The 23,174-nt window shown below is 36.3% G+C and overlaps 1 protein-coding gene across 1 annotated transcript in view; it reads left to right on the forward strand.

Moving 5' to 3' along the window:
• Positions 1 to 21,362, forward strand: part of LOC150092191 (uncharacterized) — a 30,330-nt gene extending 8,968 nt beyond the window's left edge. Inside the window, exons 2-4 of the mRNA XM_090415258.1 lie at positions 14,235 to 14,431; positions 20,064 to 20,529; positions 21,009 to 21,362. Of these exons, the coding sequence (XP_090271384.1) occupies positions 14,235 to 14,431; positions 20,064 to 20,529; positions 21,009 to 21,219 (874 nt within the window). The 3' untranslated portion in view covers positions 21,220 to 21,362. The remainder of the gene's footprint in view (positions 1 to 14,234; positions 14,432 to 20,063; positions 20,530 to 21,008) is intronic.
• Positions 21,363 to 23,174: the final 1,812 nt, after the last annotated feature.

Below are 23,174 nucleotides of genomic sequence, written 5' to 3' on the forward strand. Positions count from 1 at the left end.
AGTAAGCAAACAGACAAGTAAGTCAAGTTATCATAATTTTCCCCTAATGCAAAGCACATCCCACTAGGGAATGTGCTTTGCATTAGGGGAAAATACTAAGGAAAGTGATCGGATCTTACTCCACCTTTACTACGAGTCGCCTCAGACTTGAACTATGTTCAGGCGCAAACTTCACTTACTTGTGTGTTTGCTTACTTGGGAAAAAAGTTTAAAACCTAGCTTATAAAATTGATTGGTATCTTTAACATAGTATATGCCCAAGGTAAAAAACTTTCTACATCTTACTCTCATCCTGAGATTTTTATTTAATAAGGTCAAAGCACCTTGTGGCAACATGTTTAGGTAAAATAAAATTTATAAGTTCTGCATTACTTCAACCTTGGCATTTTCTGGTTTTTCTGGCTCCCACTGTCGAAACCGGTATGGGTAGTGCCTTGCCTTTAATGCATAGCATCATACATCTCCGCCAGGGGATGTGATTTGCATTAGGGGAAAATACTAAGGAAAGTGATCGGAGCTTATGCCACCTTTACTACGAGTTGCCTCAGACTTGAACTAGTTCAGGCGCAAACTTGGCTTTTCATAATTAAAATTAACTTATATTAAAATATAAATTTAAAATCACCCATAGAAAAATATTTTCGAAACAACTTTATAAATTTTTATGATATTTCTAAAATTTACCTGTTTTTTTCTTAAAAATATACTATGTTACTTTCTTTTAATATTATTGTATACATAGATATTTTTATCAGGATAAGATTTATGTCAGATTTCTTGTATAATTTACATAATACCATCTAATTTATCGTATTAATAAATAATAATGTCTAATCCTAAATTTCATTTTTTTCTGTTCTGTATTAAAAATAAAATTTAAGTTGAACCTAAGTTATAATAATTTTGCAAGTCCTATATTTCCTCGTGTAGTCTTGTAATGAAGACTTATGGAATTTAACATTTGCCTGTGACGTTCGTTAACAGTTAGCAAGGATTCATTACGTACAGAAAACTGGCTTCGTTTGATTCCGAAAGGCAATGCGATAATGAATGATACACTGATTCACAGTAAAAGTTCCCTTACCCTTCAATGCTATTCATTCAAGTTGCCGTGAGGCAATGTTGGTTTGGTGCATTGGTGAGTTCGATTGTGGCTTTGGTGGTGAATAGTTCCATCTTGTCAATATCTTATTCCATTTACAGCTAATACTAATGTAAGGCATTCGCATTAAAACTAACAGTATAACATGGAATCGCAACCACATTAAAAAATATTACTTGGAAATTCTCAGTTAAAAAAAAAAAAAAAAACACATTATACTGGATGAGATCTGATTATGATGACACTAGAATAGAAACTTACGCCGAAAGAAATTATTACTTTGATTCACAAAAGATAATTGGAAATCTGAACTAAACTAAACTCTATTTTTATATAATTCCTTTAAATATATAAACCGTGTATTAGAATATTACAGAATTATCTGAATAACTTCTTGGAAGTTTCAAAAGTATTCATTGCTTCGAAATAACATAAAGAATGAAAATATATTTCTTAAAATTTTCTTAAAATCTTTATAAATAAAATTTAAAAAAAAATTATCTGTAAGCAAATTTGCAAACATTAAAAATTACATTTAAACGTATAAGATTTTATTTTCATGTGCTCATTTCAAGAGCAAAGAGTTATTATTATTATTATTATTAGCTTCATTGCGAGAATGATTTTTAACGTGCGCTGTTTTAAAAAATCAGTATTGCAATGTGCCAACAGCATAGCACAGATACGATATCGTTTGTAACCGAGACCATTAAACTAGCTTAGTTGGCATTGTTACGGATAAACTAAGACTATGATGCCAGTGAATAGACATACAAATCCGTCTTAGCTTTGCATATATTTAGTTGTCAATAAATTTGGTTGATTATTTTTGATAGAGGCACGGTCCTAGAAATCATGAAATTATTTTAAAACGGGAGAAAATATAGACATCTTTTATTTAGAATCATAAGAATTACTTAAAGAACACACCATTCATATTTGTGGGCTAAAAGTTTGAGAGTATCGGGTGGTGATAGTGGTAAGAGAAGTCTGATTATTGTCATATTATATTATATGTTATATATTATATTTGTTAACACAGCTTGTGTTATAATTTTATTGCATTTAAATTAATGTCATGATTTCATCCAACTTTTTCAAGTTTAGGAAACGAATATGCTTGATAAGCAACTTATGAAATCAGGAAAGAAGATCTCTATTTATGAACAAATTTATTTAGTCTTCTGGAACAGGAGTAATGACAGCGGATTCAAGAATACTAAAGCCGCTAGTATTAATTAAATCAGGAACATTTCTGCGCTGGCTGTTTTAAAGTTTTTTTTTTATTGTTTTATCCAAATATTTTGTTACATTGTATCGTGGAGCTTGTTTTGAATCTCGGGTACATCCGGGCAGGGCCGCCGAGAGAAATTTTCGGGCCCGTGACAAGTCTGTGGTCCCGGCCCCACTTAAAAAAGTGCATCACTTTTGTTTAATAAAACAGTCATACAAAACATTAAACATTTATTTAAAAATAGTGTACAATAAATTCAAAATTCGATACATTACATACCATACAAAATACAAACATTAAATAAAAATAATTTTAAATTTTTATTGCCTCATCCACTTCTGGCAGGGAACTTTACTGTGAATGCAATTACTAGCTAGCGCAACCGACTGCAACAACCTTGCACGAACGCCTATTGACGTCATCACCCTCTATAACTACGGCAATCCGCGCTGAGAGAATCAGTGTCTTCCGGACACTCACTGCGAGCTGAAGAGCGTAGCTGTCTGTCTAAAACATGACACAGTATCATTCTCGATATGCCATTATCCTTTATCATTGTTGTATTATTACGAGAATTAAAACCATGCATTATAAACACAGTTATGTGACACGGCCGGGCCCGTGACAAAAGTCTCAGATGTCACCCCCTCTCAGCGATCTTGCATCCGGGCATCATTTGTGTCGCACTTTTCCTATAGGTTTTTCGTATTCCACCCAACAGCCTTTGTTCCATTAATTGTATATCTCTTGGTTCCTCTTTTTTCTTGAAATGTACTTTTCACATGCATTTCTCTTTTGGCTTCTATAGTCTATTTCAGTCCCCTTATAATTCTGTTTAAAAAAAGAAACAACTAGGACTTGCACAAAATAATTCATCGATACTCGGATGAGTACACTCAGAGAGTGAGCTATTGCTTTATCAAGGTCATCGATCAACGATCATAGGCTTTGTGCGATTCTAGACCTAGCACAACCAAATTCAGGCTTTTACTAAAGCCTGCATTTGGTTGTACTAAAAATTATACTAAAGCCCCTTCAAATAAAGGCTTTCGAAGAGGCTTCAGTACAGTGGACCATATTCAAGTTGTACAGCAAATTATTGAACGGTGTAATGAATATCAATTGCTGCTATGTCTTGTTTTATTGACTATGAGAAAGCCTTTGATTCACTTAAAACTTGTGCAATATTTAAAGCATTGCGAAACTAACAAGTGGGGGAGCCCTACATCAGAACCATCAAATCAGCATACACTAATGCCACAGCACAATTCATTTCAATGGAAACGTCTCTGCTTTGGGAATACAGTAGAGAAGTATTCCCACAGTAGACAGGGTGACACAATATCTCCAAAATTATTCACAGCGTGTCTAGAAGAAATATTCAAACTTCTTGATTAGGAAGGGAAATTTCTAAAGATAAATGGAAGATATTTAAGCCATTTACACTGTGCAGATGACATTGTTATTTTTACTTCAGCTGCGCATGAATTATAGACTCGTATGCATGAACTCCAAATCGCTAGCAAAACAGCTGGCCAAAAGATAAACCTAAAGAAGACGCACATTATATTCAATAGCTATGTCCAATCAGAAATAATAAAAATCAATAATGAGGAAATTAAACAAGTAGATCATTACATATACGGGTGATCCAAAAGTAACAGAAAAAGTGAAAATTCAATAATTCGAAAAGTATAGACAGTAGAACGATGCAGTTTTCACAGAAATGCACAGAAAGACATGGGATTTTTTTTTTAATAACGAAAAAATTTATAACCATAATAGTTACATTTGACACCGACAGGTGGCGCTTCAGCTGTGTCATTAGTTTGTGCAGTGGCACAGCACAGTTCGCAACGCAGCTAGGATTACAAATGTTCAACGTGACGGCCGTCATTCATGAGAATGGACGTCAGACGTGGCACGACACCCTGCACAGCATCGAAGAGGGTTTCAGCTGTAATTCCTGTCACATGATGACGAATAGTTTCTTTCAACATGGCCAATGACGTCGGCCGACCTCTGTACACCTATGACTTCAAGTAGTCACATAACCAAAAGTCACAAGGTGTAAGGTCTGGAGATCTTGGTGGGCATTTGTGCGGGAAAGAGTGACTGAGGACACGGTCATCGCCAAATGTCGATCGCTGCAGGTGATGGACAGGACCTGTGATGTGCGGAAGTGCTCCATCCTGCATGAATGTTACACTATGGAGCGCTTGCCTCTCTTGCAAGGAGGGAATGATGCTGTCGCTTAAAATCGCTGCATAACGCTCGCCTGTGACAGAAACAGTTCGAAATGTACCGCTGTGGACTTCCTCAAAGAAAAAGAGGCCTATAATTAATGACGCAGTGAACCCACACCATGCTGTCACTTTTGACTGATGCAAAGGGGTTTGAACAATCGCGTGCGGGTTCTCTCTCTCGCCCAGATGCAGCAGTTGTGCGCATTTACACTTCCATTAAGCGAAAAGTGCGCCTCGTCAGTCCACAGGACATTTGACAGCCAGTCCGCATTGTTTTCCATCTGTTGAAAAGCCCAATTTGCAAATTCATGACGTCTTTCGAAATCGGTCGGTTTCAGTTCCTGTGCGTGTTGGATTTTGTAAGGATACCTCTTGAGGATGATCCTGAGTGATCGCCACACAGTCCCGTACGAAATGCCAGTTCGTCTCGAAATTTCACGCGCACTGCGTTCCCCATGTGCGGAAGCTGCCGATTGTGTGTCGGTCTCATGTTCGACCTCGTGCACAACTGCAATAGTTTTTTTGGGTGTCCCGCTTCTTGCACGTGCTTCCAAACTGCCAGTCCTCAAACCTTTTCATCATAGCTATCGGTGAGATAGCTATGATGAATAGGTCCCTTTCCACTTCTGATACCCCGCATCGAACGATAGGTGCGCAAAGCTTGCACATTCGGAGTTCTGATAATACAGCTTAACTAAAAGTGCTTTATCTCGTAACGATAACATGCCTCACCTTGGCAGAACGTTTAACTTCAGTAATAAACGTTAAATGCTGAAAGTTTAACTTCCGTATTCACTACATCTGAAATTTATGTACCTCACGGTTTAAATAATGACAGATAGCAGCTCCGGTACCGCTAGCGACAGCTGTCGGTGACAAATGTAACTATTCTGGCAATAAAATTTTTCGTTATTAAAAAAATCCCATGTCTTTTTGTGCATTTCTGTGAAAACCCCATCGGCTACTGTCTATACTTTTCGAATTATTGATTTTTTACTTTTTCTGCGACTTTTGGATCACCCGGTACTTGGACAACATATATCAATGGAACAAAATATCATAGACGAAAATAAAAGGCGCACGATGCTTGGATGAAAAACATTTGGAAAATTACATTCAATATTCAAAATCCATCTACCATTATGCCTGAAGATAGAATTTTTTAACCTATGTATTCTTCCTATACTGACATGTGGCTGTGATATGGACACTGAATGCAAAGAAAATCAAAAATTAAGAACAACACAATTTAGTATGGAAAGAAGTATGCTTGATATCACAAGATTGGATCACAAAAAGAACAAATGGAAAAGAAATCAAACCAAAGTCTCTGACATCATAGGAAGAGTGAAACACCTGAAGTGGCAACGGGCTGGGCATATTGCTCTAAGACAAGATCTACGATGGACAAACGACGTACTGGATTGGATTCCAAGAGAGGAAAAACGACCACGACGACGCCGACCTAAAACATGATGGATTGATGATATCATAAAATTTGCAGAAGTGACAAAGGAAAGGAGAGCCATGGACAGACAGTTTTGGGGTAATCTTGGAAAGATCTTCATCCAGCAGTGGATTGACAATGGCTGATGATGATGATATATACAGGGTGTTCGGGATAAATTTGACATATTTATAATTAATTATATTTTTCCGTAAGTTACATGTATTAACACACACTTCTCTTCATTTAAAAGTTTGGACCCTTCTTCATTCATATACAAGATGTCAGAAAGGATGGATAGCTGGAACCCACCTGAATCATGGAAGAGAATAACTTGTATCATGATGATTCGTGCCCACCATCAAAATAAGGATATTACGACTGCTGCCCAATGCTCCCTGAATACAGTAAAAACAATCAGGCATGAACTAGAGACTTGCAATGGTGACTACGAGGATGTAGCAAGAAGAACGATCCCTAGCAGACGATCTGATTGCGTTCGTACAGCAGAATTCCTCGCAAATCTGCAGGAACAGGTGTTGAAGAACCCTGGCATTGGAATTCGGGCTTTGTTCGTGGAGTTGCTAACTGTAGTCAAGCCCTGGATAACAAGGGTAGCCAATGGTAGGCCGTATGTATGGCAGCAGGATTCGGCCCCTTGCCACACCTCTGGGAAAAGTCAAAAATGGTTGTCTGAAAATTTCTACGACTTCACCAGTCCAAATGTTTGGCCTCCAAACTCCCCAGACCTTAACCCCATGGATTATTTTGTATGGGGCGCAGTTGAAAAAGACACCAATCGCACTTCCAGTAATACAAAAGCCCAGTTAATGGATAAAATTAAAACAGTTTTTGCGGCCCTTCCCAGGGAGACTGTAGCATCAGCTTGTTCGAGGTTCCGAAGCAGAATTGAAGCTGTGATCGATGCTAATGGTGGTTATTTTGAGTAAATCTTGTTGATAGTATTGTAATTAACTCTGCCTGTAATGTTTTTTTGTCAATTCATTAAATTTAATAGATACAAAGAAGATTTTCTTTTTCCTTACGAAACTGTCAAATTTATCCCGAACACCCTGTATATATATATATATATATATATATATATATATATATTTTAATGATGTTGGCTTGAAAAAAAAACGGTAGTGAGAAAAATATTTATGCATTGTAACTCACCATCGAAGTCAGCTAAGCAGTAGAAGCAGCAGAAGGATGTCAGCGAAATGCTTACCGTATTTACTCGAATATAACTTGCCATCGCGTATAAAACTCGCATCCCTGATTTTGCTTTACGAAAAAGGACATTAAAAAGTTTTGCATATACCTCGCACACGAAAAATGTTTAAACATGTTCACGTTGAGGTGATAGTAACTCGCTCCCCGTGGTTAACAACACGTCCTCCCCCAACAGTCATCATACTGCAGATTCAAGGAAAACAAGTAGTTTTATTTTATCCCTGAATAATGTACAGAGCCTTTTGCAGCCTGTGTAATATATTTCTCAACAAATAGTGCAATTAGAGACAAGCTGAAAGACAGCTGGAATAAAAACGGCACTAGCTAATGAATCACTTGTCCCCTCTCACAGAAACTATATGTGTTTCGATGCAACAAAACCATATGCTGCATCGAAACACAGTATCTAACTAAAAACTATTGTCCAATTTTTCAATTACATGAAATAAGTGTTTGTTTGATTGCATTTGAAATTCTCGATGTCATTATGACAGATCACAAAGGCTAACTTCAAATAAAATTCTACCACGAATTGAAACATGCCATATAATGCATGTGTGAGTGCCAGCTCAAAAGCAAACAAGCAGCCCTAAAATTCAACCAAGGATTGAAACTTTTTGAGTTGAGCCCGCCCGTAATGAGAAGGTCCGTCAGAACGATAAACGACACCCGTTGCGAATGTGTTAAAACTAAGAAATATATAGTGAATGTTATGACGTTTCAGATGTTATGGAATTCGGCTAAAGAGAATTAGCATTTCAACTCAACAATTGTCTGTTGCCTTTGTCTTTAGGGCGCGTGATATTTTGTTAATACTACACCAATCATATGCACGTCTTCATAGCTGCTCTCTCGTATAAAACGAAATTTAACTTGTACCTATTGTAATAATTAAAAAAAGTTGAATAATTTATAAGTGTATAAAAGGCCATCACCTGTAAATCGTTGACGTGCCAGCAAAATTCTCGGACGTGCTACCTCTGGCACGCGTGCCAGAGGTTCGCCATCTAGGTCGTAGGCTGTGTTAACGGCTCCTTCAGCAGGATCGATGAATCATAGATGATTATCAAATGCAGTATCCACAAGGACTTTCTTTGGATAGATCTTCCCTAACGGAACTGTACCGAGTGCAGAATTATTTAAAGTCTTTTTTGTAAATACTGAACAGCGAGATAGTTCGAGATGGGAATTCTTCATTAACATACATTGTCCACTTCGAACATCTACACGACCTACTTCTTGCATTCTATCTCTCTCTCTCTCTCTAAGTCACATTCCTCTTAAGTTTCATAGACCTGACTCAAATTCGGTGAGTTCGATTTTCTTTCATGGTACTCGAAGTTTTCATCATACATACGTACAGGCAAATCGGCTGGAGAACACCCGCAATTAAACAGTCAAAATACTGACCTCGTAAATAACTTTAATTGCTTCAGCCGTAATTCCAAGCAATCTTCTCCTCTTCTGCAGACATCTGCAGGTTACATCAGTGAACTATTTTCGATGAAATTTAGAATATCTTTTTGTGTTCCAGGTCGCTGGAGATCCCCTGGCAATTTTCACACGGTTGGACCAAAATAGAGCGGAAATATCATGGACAGAGAGAGGAAAAGAAATTTCTACTATTCCTCAAATAATGTTTTAACTACTTATCGCTCACTAAAAAAGTATTTTCATGAGTTAACTGCGTGCGTTCTGTGGTTGATTTTCCTATATGATGGATTAAATATCCGAGTTTACAGAGCAAAATACCTGCTGACTATGTTTGAAATCTATTAGACTGACCCTCAGTTGAAGACCAAGAAAGAGAGATAAAGATTACAATAATCATGAAGAGTATCAACATCAGGCCTTTTCCAATCGATGGGCCCAATTTATCAACTGCGCTACGGAAGCACTATATAAGTCTATTATAGTATTTTTTTTTGTTGTTGTTGTTGTTCCTTGTCGGTGAAAAATTCCATCTTATAACGTTCGTCTTTAGGATTTCTTGTGGCAAACAATTTTACAGTCAACTTTGGAGAAGTGCCTTCAGAATTGTTGTAGTGAGTTCAACATCATTTTGATTTATTAAATTAAAAACACTCATTTGAATTTCATATAAAAAAGTCAAGAAACCTTCATGTCAGATTTTAGTAGCTGCATGCAGCTAACTTAGTTTACATTATGCATTTGCATCATACAATTTTATTGAATACCTACGAAGATAAATGCGTAAAAATGTTGGGTAATATTTTCTAGGGATTCGACCTTCCTTACTCTTTTATATTGCATTATCATATTGTTTTTTTTTAATCCACATTCGGATATTAAAAAGTTGTCATATTAATATTTGACGGTGTTTTAATCCACCCCGCAGTTGTATATAGGAATTTACCTATTTCCAAATGAAGCTTCTCTGTTCATTTCAACAGATGCAAAATGAAACAAATGTATAGCAGCATTATATTGAAAATTCATTAATGCATAATAGCTAAACATACGCCCATCTATAAATTACAGTGACTATAAAATAAAATTATACAGTGTGTATTAAAATTATCAAACAGCATACAAAAATGCCGGATACATTGAAAAGAGGCATAGTTTTACCTGGATAGTCCTTATAAGGACTGGCTTAAATGAGCGAAGCAAGAATGCTTTTCATCTTCCCCGTTATCTGTAGAGGACAGTGTAGGGATAAGGTGTTATTGAGCTATTAAAGCTCTGATCATGGCAGGAGGGTAACGGCAATAGCCGAGCCTCAGAAGTTCATTGGCTACAGCATTGCCATCCATTACCCTCCAAGGGTATTGGATTGGATTGAATGAATCATTCCACCTTCACTCCCTACCTGGATAGACACGGACAGCAGCGCTACATAAAGCAAAAATAAATAAAAAAAGATATGGTGCGTTCATGAATACTCTACTAACTTAATTATATAAAAATATGTATTGAAATAAAATAAATATTTGAATTATATTTAACACTTTTTTCGTATTTTTTTTTTAGCTTATTTGGAATTTTTCTTTAACAACGATTTTATATCGAAATCCTTTATGAGTCGTTTGAATTTTATCTCTACAGATGTTCAAGAGTTATAGGACTGTTCGATTATGACGTAACATTTTCTTCCGTTTTTGATCCCTCGTTATAACGGAATTCGACCCTATTGATTTTCAGTAGTGAAACGTAATAAAGATTGTAATAATATTTAAGAACAACGTATTACAAGGAAGTGTTTCAAGACGTTTGTAAGTCTTAATTACATTCAAAAGAGGATTCTTTGAGGTCTTATAGTTTCCGAATTACATCTTCAGAATGTAAATACTTTTTAGAACGACCAACTAATAATACATTCCTGATAATGAATACAAAAATCCTTAACTTCTAAACTAGAAGGGGGGGAAAAAGTCCATAAAAAGCTCTTTAACTATGAGTTCAAATGCAGGTCAATGCATTTTTTTACACTTCTTATTGTTATTCTAAAAGGTCTTTTAATTCTCTCCCCACCCCACTGAGAATGGATCGCTACAAGTAACGCAGTCTTATCAAATACAATAACAAACTTCCAGGTTTTTGTCAGGTACAAATCGTGTGAACAATGATAGGGGAAAAAAAAAAAAATCTTAAGGACCGCTGCAATTGTCCATTCATGCCCGAACATATTGCTCAACTGACATAAAAGTACACCATTAACGTTAACTGCTCCCCACTTCCGCATTTAGTGGTGAAATCGACGAAAGTCCGACTTTGGTAACCTTTCCGTCATGAAAAGTAGTAGGCAGTAAGAGAGCGTGACCCTGAAACAGCCCGATTCGTTTGCTTGGTTGTGTTACGTAGTGAAAAAATAACTACAAACATAACTGCACTTGAACTTGGCGACAGCGCTCTGGTAAGCAAGCGTAAAAAAATAAAAAATAAATAAAAAAAAAGTTGGGATCTTCATTTTGATGATTCAGTTGCCACTTTGCTTTGCTCCGTAGAAATGTAAACGGTGAAGTTCAGCGATGACGGTTTTAAAATGAGATCTGCATCATTCAAAAGGTAAGCCCACTTTTTTTTTTTCTTTTCTTATGTTCAAGTTTTGAGATGTTTCACTTTGAGTGTAATATACACAGAAAATGATCTTGTCACCTGCCAGGCTTCATCTATGAAATTTAGGAAGATAGATTTATTTCTTCGTGCATCAGGAATCTCTTTCCGAGGGCCAGTTGGATATTAATGTTTCTGCAACGGAAAAACGGCTGCACATACTTAATATGATTTTCAATGACGTTTTTTTTTCTATACTAATCTGTGATATTGAATTTGCACCAAATATTAATTTATATATATATATATATATATATATATATATTATTATTATTTTTTTTTTTTAATTGTAAACAACAATGACATTTAGTTTACAAAGAAAACCCAACACGTAATGCTTTTTTTTCCCTAATTCTAATCTTGCAACATATGATTACAGACCAGGCTTTGAAGTATTGTAATTATATGAATTAATTTATGATATTTGTCGTTTTTTTAACAAATGCTTACTCCTTTCTAAAAGTCGATGTTAAATCTTATCAATTTTAATTGAAACTTAATTTTCCATGAAAAAGTTAAATAATTATTTTTATTTAACATAAATCAGTGTTCTTAGCAATGATAGTTTAATTTTAATTATACGCACTAGAAAGCAAACAGAAGTTCCTTAGACAGATATTCATAATTGTTTTTTTTCTTTTGCTTGATAGAAACATAACATACGAAATATCTTTGTTATATGTTAAAAGAGTAACAGACAAATTTTAATTTCATTATTATAAACTGCGGTACTAATATAATGATAATTATATATATATATATATATATATATTTTTTTTTTTTTTTTTTATCTAATCAGTTTCCTATAAGTAAGATGATGTCACATTAAGTGATATTAAGAATTCAATGAATTTGATTTAGCGAGGCGGAAATAAGACCCAGGGTAATAGATGGCAATGCTGTAGCCAATGAAGTTTTAACTGAGGCTCGGCTATTGCCGTTACCCAGCCATGACTAGAGCCTTTAGCTCAATAACACCCCATTCATACATTTTCTTCAATCAGATGAAGGGATAGAGAGTCAAGGACTCAGTCCATCCCCCCCCCCACAAAAAAGTGATATTAAGTGATTATTATACCCCTTGTGGTGGCCGGGATAAGAATAGCCCCACTGTAGCTCATGCATGTCGTACGAGGCAACTCAGGATACCCAGGGAGGGTAATAGATGGCAGTGCTGTAGACAATGAAGTTTTAACTGAGGTTCGGCTATTGCTGTTACCCTCCTGCCGTGATCAATAGCTTATAGCTCTATATTACCCCACCCATACATTTTCTTCTTCGGATAATGGGGAATGTAAAAAGCATTCTTGCTTCTCCCTCTAGTAAAAAAAAAAAAAAAAAGTGATATTACATATATGTAGAAAGTTTTTTACCTTGGTGTATACTATGTTGAAGATATCTTTAACAAAGTATACACCCAAGGTTAAAAAACTTTCTACATCTTACTCTCATCCTGAGATTTTTATTTAATGAGATCAAAGCACCTTGTGCCAACTTGTTTAGGTAAAAATTATATAAACTCCGCATTACTTCAACCTTTGGCATTTTTAGGTCTGGCTCCCACTGACGAGACCTCAATAAAGGTCGAAACCGGTCTGGGTAGTGGCCCCTGCCTTTAATGCATAGCATTATACATCTCCGCAAGGGGATGTGCTTTGCATTAGGGGAAAATACTAAGGAAAGTGATCGGAACTTAATCCACCTTTACCACGAGTTTGCCTCAGACTTGCACTACGTGCAGACGCAAACTTGACTTACTTGTCTGTTTCCTTACTTGGGAAAAAGGATTAAAATCAGTTTATATAAAATTGCTTGGTATATCTTTAACACACACACACACACACACACACACACACACACACACATATATATATATATATATATATATATATATATATATATAAAGGTGAAAATTGATGTCAATCAGCTGGAAATGGCCTGGACTTTTACATCGTTAATTTTTCTAAGTTATGAAATATGAGATTTATTCTTAGCAAAAACATTTCCACTTCGTTCCGCTAGGTGACCTCGTGGAACAAGTTGTAAATGCTTTCAGTACTTGTAGCAGGCACAATGAAAACATGTCTTCATGTAACTGTGAAATCACGCAGGTCTCCATTTTTCTTATTGTGTAATAGGATGGGAAAAATAAAAGTGGACAAAGTATTACTTGGAGGCAGTAGGGTTGTGAAATGTTTAGAAAAATCGCATTCAGCGATGGAATCAATCTTGCCTCCAAGGAGTTCAAGGGCTCATCTCGGGAAAGCATATTCAGTGTGCATCTGCAATAATACTATTCACGAGGTACATCATGAGGACAATATCCTAGTGATGTCCTTTTGGAGGTTGATTTATAGAGATTTCCTCCCCCGCATCGCGATCTCTGGATTAGATTTATGAGACACACACCAGCAAAACAAGGTTTTGCTGCTCTCGTATTTGAGACTATCATAAAAATTATAACTAGAAAAAATAGTAAATGAAACGCATAAGATATATTGATCTATCCAATTCATGGCCTTGACTTTATCCAATCTACGTCATATTATATTTTTAAAGTACTGTCACTAGAAAAACACCCGCAAGAGGCCGCCACTGAAAGTAGGCAAACCACGCATGACAGCTTCTCAGCTACAAGCAAGTTCTTTGAAATATATTACTTGGATAAAGTGTAATTTAAATGCTTCCTTGTCAGTATTGGTTTAAAATATTATTTGATTTTATGTGGAATTAATTTTGGAAGTTCAGTAACAATGACGACATGCAATTCTAGAAATCTTCACAGTCAGATAAAATTCCACCCTAAATTTTTCTAAACATAGAAGTTTCATGTTTCTTACATTCATTGCCTTGAATAATTGTGTGATATGAATTTATTTTTATGGATTTAAGGATTTATTTAAGTCTGTGGACAGCGGCAATTTTGATGCCGTCAACAGCATCACAGGATGTTCAGACACTAGAAATGAACAATGAAGATGATTTCTATATCAACAAATCTGTGCCTCTATCCAGGGAGGTTCGGGCTGCATCAAGGAAAGGATTCTTTTTCCCAATAGCTATATATTCTGTGAGACATCACCGACCAAGTACGTTAATATCTTATTTTGATTCTAATTATTGACGTTTACAAATGAATTTGAATATTTCTTCAATATTTGAGTGTCTTCGAAGTATTAAGTTTTTAAACTAAATTCCTCACACTTACTTTTTTCATGAATATAAACGAATAATTAGTATGTTCCTGAATATTTTAACTAAGTAGCCTGTATTCTATTATATTATTAATTAGCCGATCGATCTTCCAGTATATATTCAACTTTTGCTATAAAATAAATAAAGAAAGTTGTTATTTTTTTATTTTCGGACAGTCCGAAAATCCATTGGCCTCACCATAAACGTTAGTCCAAGCAGAGATATCTGATCTTGTCTGGTGATTTGAGCATTATTAAGAGTAAGGGAATATGAGTTGAGAATTGTTTCGCGAGAGAAGAGACAAGACTGTGTTTTGATGGTATTAAACGTGAGCAGACTGTCCTCGCCCTATTGAAGGATAGTAGGTATGTACGTACTTGTATATCAATGTTTAAGGCAGCAGTTGTAGATGATCTTGATGCTTGGGATATCTGCACACTGCATGGTTTGTCAAATGAGCAGGATGAGTGGAGAGTACTAGCTGTGGATTAGTGAGGTAGGTCGTTTGTGTACGTGAGCAACAGGGTATGTGATAGGACAGAGTCCTGAAATACTCCTGCATTGGTGATGAAGCACCAAAAGAGGAAGCCATCAATCATGGGACTCAGTGAAGCTGGAGAAGAAGCTGGCAACCCAATTACAGAGGGTTACGCGTAGACCAAAGGATGTGGTTTGTTTACCAGGAGTTGATGTCAGACATGGTCAAAAGCTCTAGATATCTCAGAAACAACTGCACGTTTCGCCGCACGTTTCCATTGCACAAGTCCAGAGATGGACGATGTAAACTAAATGGTCAGCTGTGGATCTTGAATGTCGAAATCCATTCTGGTGATCGGTGATTGACTGATGACTTTCTCGATTATTTTGAAGAGGACTGAGGTGATGTCAATTATTCGGTGTTTTGACAGCAAACTTCTGTATGTATATATATATATATATATATATATATATATATTATGAAATTGGATTATTTCAGGAGATATACCCACAGTATGGAGAGATTTAGTAATATAGACAAAATTGTACACAAAATTAAAAATTTGTTTGTTACGTTTAACGTATTGTGTACACGTTGCATTTTCTTTTCTGCATAAATTTCTCTGTAGCAAACAAATACAGTTTGCATCGTTTTGTCTATTATAGTTAATGGGCAAACTTTTGTTTGCTTATGCTTAGAATAAAAGCGATAAAACCAGGAATTTATTTTCTCCTAGTAAATTTGTTAAAAACATAACACATGAGACCTACACATTTTCTTACTTGAGACCAGACTGGTTTCCACATACGTTGAGGTCTCATCCGTGGAAGCTAGATCTAGGAAGATACTGAGGTTAATTAAATACAGAAGGTTTATGTTTTTCATATATTGATAGTAAAATTATGTATCACCATATTATTAAAATACTCCCGATAATAGATAGTTATCCAAGCGAGTGTGCTGTGGGATACCGAGGTAATTGATGTAAAGTCATCTGCCTCGATATACACATCGTATAGTGGTCACGATACTTAATATGCAAACGTTTGTTTGTTTATGCTTAGAAAAAACAATAAAAACAGAACTTGCTAAAATAATGAGCAAAAAGCCTTCAGTTCGGCGATGCAAAATTTATAAAAATTAAGTGGATATTAAATCCAGCATTATTTCGAAACCGAATGCAGAAACTATTAAAGTTTCGTATGAAATTTGACCAGAGAGCTTACGGAAATACACTCGCCGGTATTTACGAGTTGTCCTAGCAGGACCTAATAGGTGATACGACCGCTATCAAGCGTCCGTATATTCGCCTCTTATTGGTCCATTTTGATAAGGTTTCACTGGCCTGACAGCTGTTTCGAACTGGTTGGTTCATCCTCAGAGACCACTGTTTAAGTAAAGGGTCTTTCTAAAAATTAGGCGACTCCTCCCCCCCCCGACTACTCTCAAAACGAGCGACCGAAGGATCGTCCAGCTCATCGTTGGTTCCACTCGGTGACAGGCTCACCCTACCACTGAGCAGAACCGCTCATATTCCATGGAAAAGCATCCACCGACAAAGACCATGCCGGAAAGCACTATCCCGGGAGACTCAAATTGCTCTCTCTTAAGCCCCCCCCCCCCTCCCCGACATCTAAGTTCCCCTCGCCGGGAGCGAAATTCCGGAAGAAACCTTAAGAGAGCAAAAACTCTCTTGCAGTATACTAAGAACCTTGAAACGTCGAAAAGGTGTATTTTCCGTAAGCGAACTCTCGGTCGGTGCGTGAAAGTATTTACTAAAATAAAGAGCCAAAAGGCTTCATTTCGGCGATGCAAAATTTATAAAACATCACGTGGATATTAAATACAGCATTATTTCAAAGCCGAATACAGAAACTATAAGAGTTTCGTATGAAATTTGGCCGGAATACATTCGCCGGCTTTTACGAGGACCTAATAGGTGACATGACAGCTCTGAAGCATCCGTATATCCATACCTCAGAGACCAGGCAGAAGCCTTAAACCGACCGAGAGTTCGCTTACGGAAAATACACCTCACCGACGTTTCAAGTTGCTTAGTACTGCAAGAGAGTTTTTGCTCTCTTAAGGTTTCTTCCGGAATTCCCCCCCCGGTGGGGGGGGGGGGCTTAGATTTCGGTGGGTTTACTTTGAGAGAGCAATTTGAGTCTCCGGGAAAATTGCTCTCCGGCGTGACCTGTGTAGGACCATGTCGGTGGATGCTTTTCCCTGGAATATGAGCGGTTCTGCTCAGTGGTAGGGTGAGCTTGTCACCGAGCAAAACCAACGCTGAGCTGGACGATCCTTCGGTCGCTCGTTTTGAGAGTGGTCCGGAGGGAGGCGCCTAATTTTTAGAAAGACCCTTTACTAAAACAGTGGTTTCCGAGGATGAACCAACCAGTTCGAAACAGCTGTCAGGCCAGTGAAACCTTATCAAAATGGACCAATAGGTGGCGAATATACGGACGCTTGATAGCGGTCGTGTCACCGATTAGGTACTGTACGGCTAGGGCAACTCGTAAACGGTGGCAAATGTATTCCCGTAGCTCTCTGATCAAATTTCATAGAAACTCTTATAATTTCTCTATTCGGTTTTGAAATAATGCTGGATTTTATATCCACTTAATTTTAATGAAAAACAGAACTAATTTTCTTTCTCCTAGTGAGTAAAAAGCATTAAGCTCCACGATCTTCTGATTTTTATGTTTTCCATCTTGCTTTATGTTTGATATTATCAGATAGTCTGCGTATGTTATTAATATTACATGACACCTCCAGGGAAGTCCGAAGACTCATCGAGGGGAGCGCAACTACTGTACAATTCGCTGTCTCCACCCTTAATCCACCAACTACAATCACACCAACGCCATCTACTGCCCACCACCATTAGAATTTTCACAGACAATCACAAACATCCATACTTACGGCGGGATTCGATCCCACAGACATTTGGCTGGAAAGCGGATACACTAACCACTCGACCAACCAGGCCGGATGGTTATTGCCTATATGTTGTCTTTACAACCTGTTTTATGCCTCTTAATAATGAGAACACAGTTTCTTAGCACTTAAGTATGATTTATTATATAAATGTTAAGAATTTCGGCATCCCATGTTCATTTATGGATATCTTTTTTCCTCCCACATAACAGGTGTCTGTTATTTTTAGTTCATAAGAATAATGAGAAAGCCTGAATTAATGCTGAAAGCATTCATTTCTTGTCACTTGGAGCGCTGCAATCTTTTTTGTTGTTGTAATGATGAATATTAACATTAATATTAAGGATAAATTAACATTTATTTAATTTATCCAATTGATTTATCCAATTGGATAAATTTATAGTTAATTTATCCAATTGATTAATCCTCAATTGGACGGGTTTTTTTTTTAAATAGTGCAATCCATGTTTATTAAATGAACTTATTACTAAAAGGGAATTTTTGATTAATACACCTTTATGTATACAACTTTTCTTTTTATGGTAACTTTCTATCCAAAACGCAAATTTAAAAAATATATATTTGAACAAATTCTTAAATTCTGTGTGAAACTATTAAATACTTCTTTTTTTTAAAAAAAAAAAAAAACTTATTTTTAAAACAACAAATGGTATCGTCATACAATTAGAGAGTTTTTTTCCCAACTTGCTATGATTTGTATTTTAAAAAAAAATCTGTCTATTGCCAGCGGTTCTCAGAGTGTCAAGAAAGCATTCAACTTGTATATTTACAATAGGTAGATCCACAGGGGGGGGGATAAATGTCCTCTTCCCTCTTAAGATTTCAGAAAAATATTTATTCTTGATTTTGAATTATGTCTGTTGCTGGTTAAGAATGACGGTCTGTTGCCTCCGTCATTCTTAAACCAGTCCATTCCACGATATCATTAAACCACTCTCTAGTTGATCTTCCACGTCTTCTCTTCCCTTCAACTTTCCCTTGTAATATGGTTCTTGTCAGTTGTCCTGAGGAACCTTTCAGAAGATGTGCTGCAAATCTGGTCTTTCTTTGCGTAACGTTGTTGAGCAGTGCTCTTTCCATCCCAACTCTTCTTAAAACTTCTGGAGTTGATAGTCTCTCTGAATAGCTAATCTTTTCCATCCTTCTATAACACCACATTTCCAATGCATTAATTCTTTCCATATCTCTCTTTCTGAATGTCCACGACTCCCTTCCATGACTTGCAATAATCCAAACTGTTGCTTTAACTATTCCTACTCTCACACCTAATTTAATATTCTTATTTATTAAAATTTTCTTCATTTCTATAAATGCCGATTTAGCTTAACTATTCTATTTCTGATATCTAATTCTGCAGTTCCTTTCTCTGAGATTCAACCTAAGTGTTGAAATCTTTCCTCTACATCTTAAATTGAAATTTAAGTTGAAAAACTGAAATCTTATCCTTACATTATCTCCTATTTTTTCTGCCCATTATCATTATCTTGGTCTTTGTGTTAACCCTAAGTCTATGATGTAAAGCGTATGCACTAAGACTAATTATGTGCGATATAAGCTACTTTTATTTATTTATTACTTTGTTTGAATTATAATGTATATAAAAATTTGTAAAAGAAATATCATAGTAAAAGTGAAAGAAATTATAATAATAAAATGAGAAGTACAATTAAGGGGATAAAAATCCCTTGTTGTTTTACAGCCAGTAAGCGAAATTAATTAAGGTCGCCAGAAAAATAGCCGTTTGGCGTTTCATCAAAATGAGAAGTATTTTCAAATATATAAAAGTTAGAAAAGATATTTTTTTTTTTTTTTTTTTTTTGTCATTCACTCTAAGATCTCCGAAAAAAAAAAAAAAAAAGACACTTGAATTTGAAAGTTGTCTTAATAATAATCATTATAAGGGTTTCTAAGCAACATTAATCGACGTCTGTCGATTAATAATATTCTTGAATATTTTTGTATTCAACTTTGATTCGTTTATTCTGTGTATTGTTTCAATTAACAATAGGATATATTTAATGTTAAAACTGTTTAAGTATACCTTTGCTTATTTATTCACAATTCAATTTTTATTTCTTTAATTTTATGAGACAACGACAATCGTGACAGAGATGCCCCTGAAGTATGGGAATACCGTGGTCAGTACTTCTACGGATTTCGCCCTTCGAGAACCAGAAGCAGAAATCAAGCAATACGACTTCTGGCTGCCGGAATGCCTCTGCTCCTTGCGCCATTGCTAAGTCTTCTATTTTCTTTCCCTATTCTTGTTCCGGTGCAGGCGATGAGCTTGGCAAATGCAGCAGCTGCGGGAAGACGAAGAAAAAGAAGGGCCATCGATCCGAACGAGACGGCTAAGATGCAAGAATTGGAAGCAGTTGCAACGTATTTGCGTCAGGTGGATTATAACGAAAGGAAGCAGTCAAGGGTAGTAGCCAATTACCTTCAGTGTAACGGTATGACGGACATGAATGACCACTGTCTTGAAAGATTGGCTTGTGAGTTTGCCGATAAGAAAAATATGGATGCACCGGAACTCGAAAGAAAAGTAGTTTCAATGTACGTCTATATATTTTATTATGAAAAAAAAAAAAAAGCTTTCAAAATAATTTAAAATTCATATTTTTTTGTCAAATTATATTCTAGAAACTTTGGATATTATTCTTAATATATTACATTTATTTTAAAATAAATTTGAACGGAAATATAAATAACCAGTCCTATACGGAACCGTTAAAATGATAATGCTTATAAAATCCCAGATGAGTTTTTTGACTCCATAGGGTCTTGGGTAATAATAATAATAATAATAATAAATTAAATGCAGTACGTAAATGCTGTACATGTTCTATTTTCTTTATTTGTCGATAGATGGCGGGAGCCATGCATAGCGTCCGCTCATGTTTATTATTAACAAAGCAATACCGATTTTTTTTTTTAAACATTTACCGATAAATACTGTTAGGCTTAACCGTATAAAATATCTCGGAATGAAATCAGCCATTATATGATATATAATACTTTGTTTTATATTTCAGCTTACTAGGTCATATTCTTAACAACGATTTTATATCAAAAACCTTTAAGAGTCGTCTGAAATCTTCCGCAGTCTACGGAAGGGACCATCCAGGAGGCTGCGCGAAATTTTATTGTCCGCACATAGACGCTATATGGGACGAAAATGTTCTTGTTACTTCAACATCGTCGCCAAACAACAAGAAAAAGGGAGATAGTGAAGAAATTATATAATTATCTCCATTCAGCACATGTATTTTTTTAAATTCATTTGTAAAATGTTCCATTAATATCGAAATTTTGAGAAAAAAATCCTTTCATGAAATAATTTATATTGTGTTTAATGTTTGTTCACTTAAATATGTACAGAGTGATGGGTTTACGAGGAATAAAAAACATGTTTATTGCAAACCATATTACATTAAATATGTAACAGTCTGCTTATTCATTATAAAATTGAATAGCTAACGACGATATTTTTAATAAAAATAATAATATTATATAGTACAAGTTGAAACATTTAGAACTGTTTTTGAATACTTATCGATAGTTACTGATTTTTCTAAATGAGCGATGCAATTTAAATTTATATTTATTCACACCCATCTTAATCTAAGTAAATTTTGATTTAAATTGATATATCACTGAAGTTCACCCTTATGAAGAATTGAGGAAAAAATGGCGGCCCGTGTGTTAGTGTTTTGTGTAGTGTATTATTGATGATGAAATTAAAGAGTCAGCTGAGTCATTGTGTTGTTAATTAGTGGCGATAGTTTTGAATGATAAATGATATATACAGAGGTAAGTGTTCTTCATTTTCTAAGGTTTTTTAAGGTGAAATATTTGCTACCGTTGCTGGTAGATCGATTTGATCTACGGGATATATATATAATAGAGTAACATTTTATTGCTGGTAGACACCTAAGAGTGTCTACGGGATCTGCTAGTGGACCCTCAAAAGTTCACAGGATTGTCTTTGCCTGCTCGGGGCACCTGAGGGACCTCTACTCTTTCTCCATCTGTGTATCAACACATTTTTATTTCTTGAAATGACAAAACTTCTAAATGAGACCCAATTCGAAGAAGTCTACAGGGAATTCCTCAGACTGGGAAAGCTACTGAGTGATAACTGGCCGGGAAAGGTTAAACTGTATGACACGTTTCCCCCTGAATGTGTCTCAGACGCTGTCGCTGAAGATCATTTAGAGTCGATGCCTTCTACTCCTTCAGACTTTGCAGAAGTGCGTGCTCACAAAGTCGTCGCTGAAGATCATTTAGAGTCGATGCCTTCTACACCTTCAGACTTTGTAGAAGTGCGTGCTCGCAAAAAGCGAAGAACAACAGAAGAACCGCACAATGACAATACTGTAATGGAACAGGATTCTCAGGGTTCGGACGCCGCTACCTCTCCCAAAGAAAAGGTGCCTCCGGTCATCCTTAGAGAAAAACAAAAGTGGGCAGCTTTACGATCCACAATGTCCAATCTGCATATTGGCTTCATTAAGGCCAAAAACATGGATGAAGGCATAAAGATTCAGCCAGCAACAGTGACAGACTACAGAAGGTTGACCAAGGAACTGGACAACAGAGGCATCCAGTATCATACCTTTGCGCTCAGTTCAGAAAAAAATTTAAAAGTAGTCCTTCGTGGTGTCTGTGAAGACATTGACACAGCAGAAATCGCTGCTGACCTAAATTCTCAGGATCTGCCACCAGTCAAAGTGAGCAGAATGTACAAAGCAGACAAAACTCCCATGCCATTAGTCCTTGTTGAGATTCACAAAATATATAAGGATATCTACAACTTAAAAACAGTCTGTGGTCTCATCGTCACACCGGAACCACTCCGTAAAAGATCATCTTCTGGGCAGTGCCACAGGTGCCAAAAGTTTGGCCATGCCCAGAATCTATGCCGAGCAGAATATAGATGTTTAAAATGTGGAGACAGCCACCCAACCAATACCTGCACTAAGCCAAGGACCACCTCGGCCAAATGTGCCAACTGCAGTGGCCCTCATCCGGCGAACTACAAAGGATGTACTCAACACCCAAAGAACAGACGGATGGAGGCAATCAATCAGCCCTCCTCCTACAGTACAAGAACACCAGCGGCCCAGACACCAAAACCGGAGACTCATCGACCACAGTCGGAGACCTCCAACCAAAAGCAAACAAGAAGTTATGCCGAT

Source organism: Typopeltis vanoorti, unplaced genomic scaffold (assembly GCF_054136105.1).
Source record: "Typopeltis vanoorti isolate ZY-2024b unplaced genomic scaffold, IOZ_Tvanoo_1.0 HiC_scaffold_24, whole genome shotgun sequence".
Lineage (NCBI taxonomy): Eukaryota > Metazoa > Arthropoda > Arachnida > Uropygi > Thelyphonidae > Typopeltis > Typopeltis vanoorti.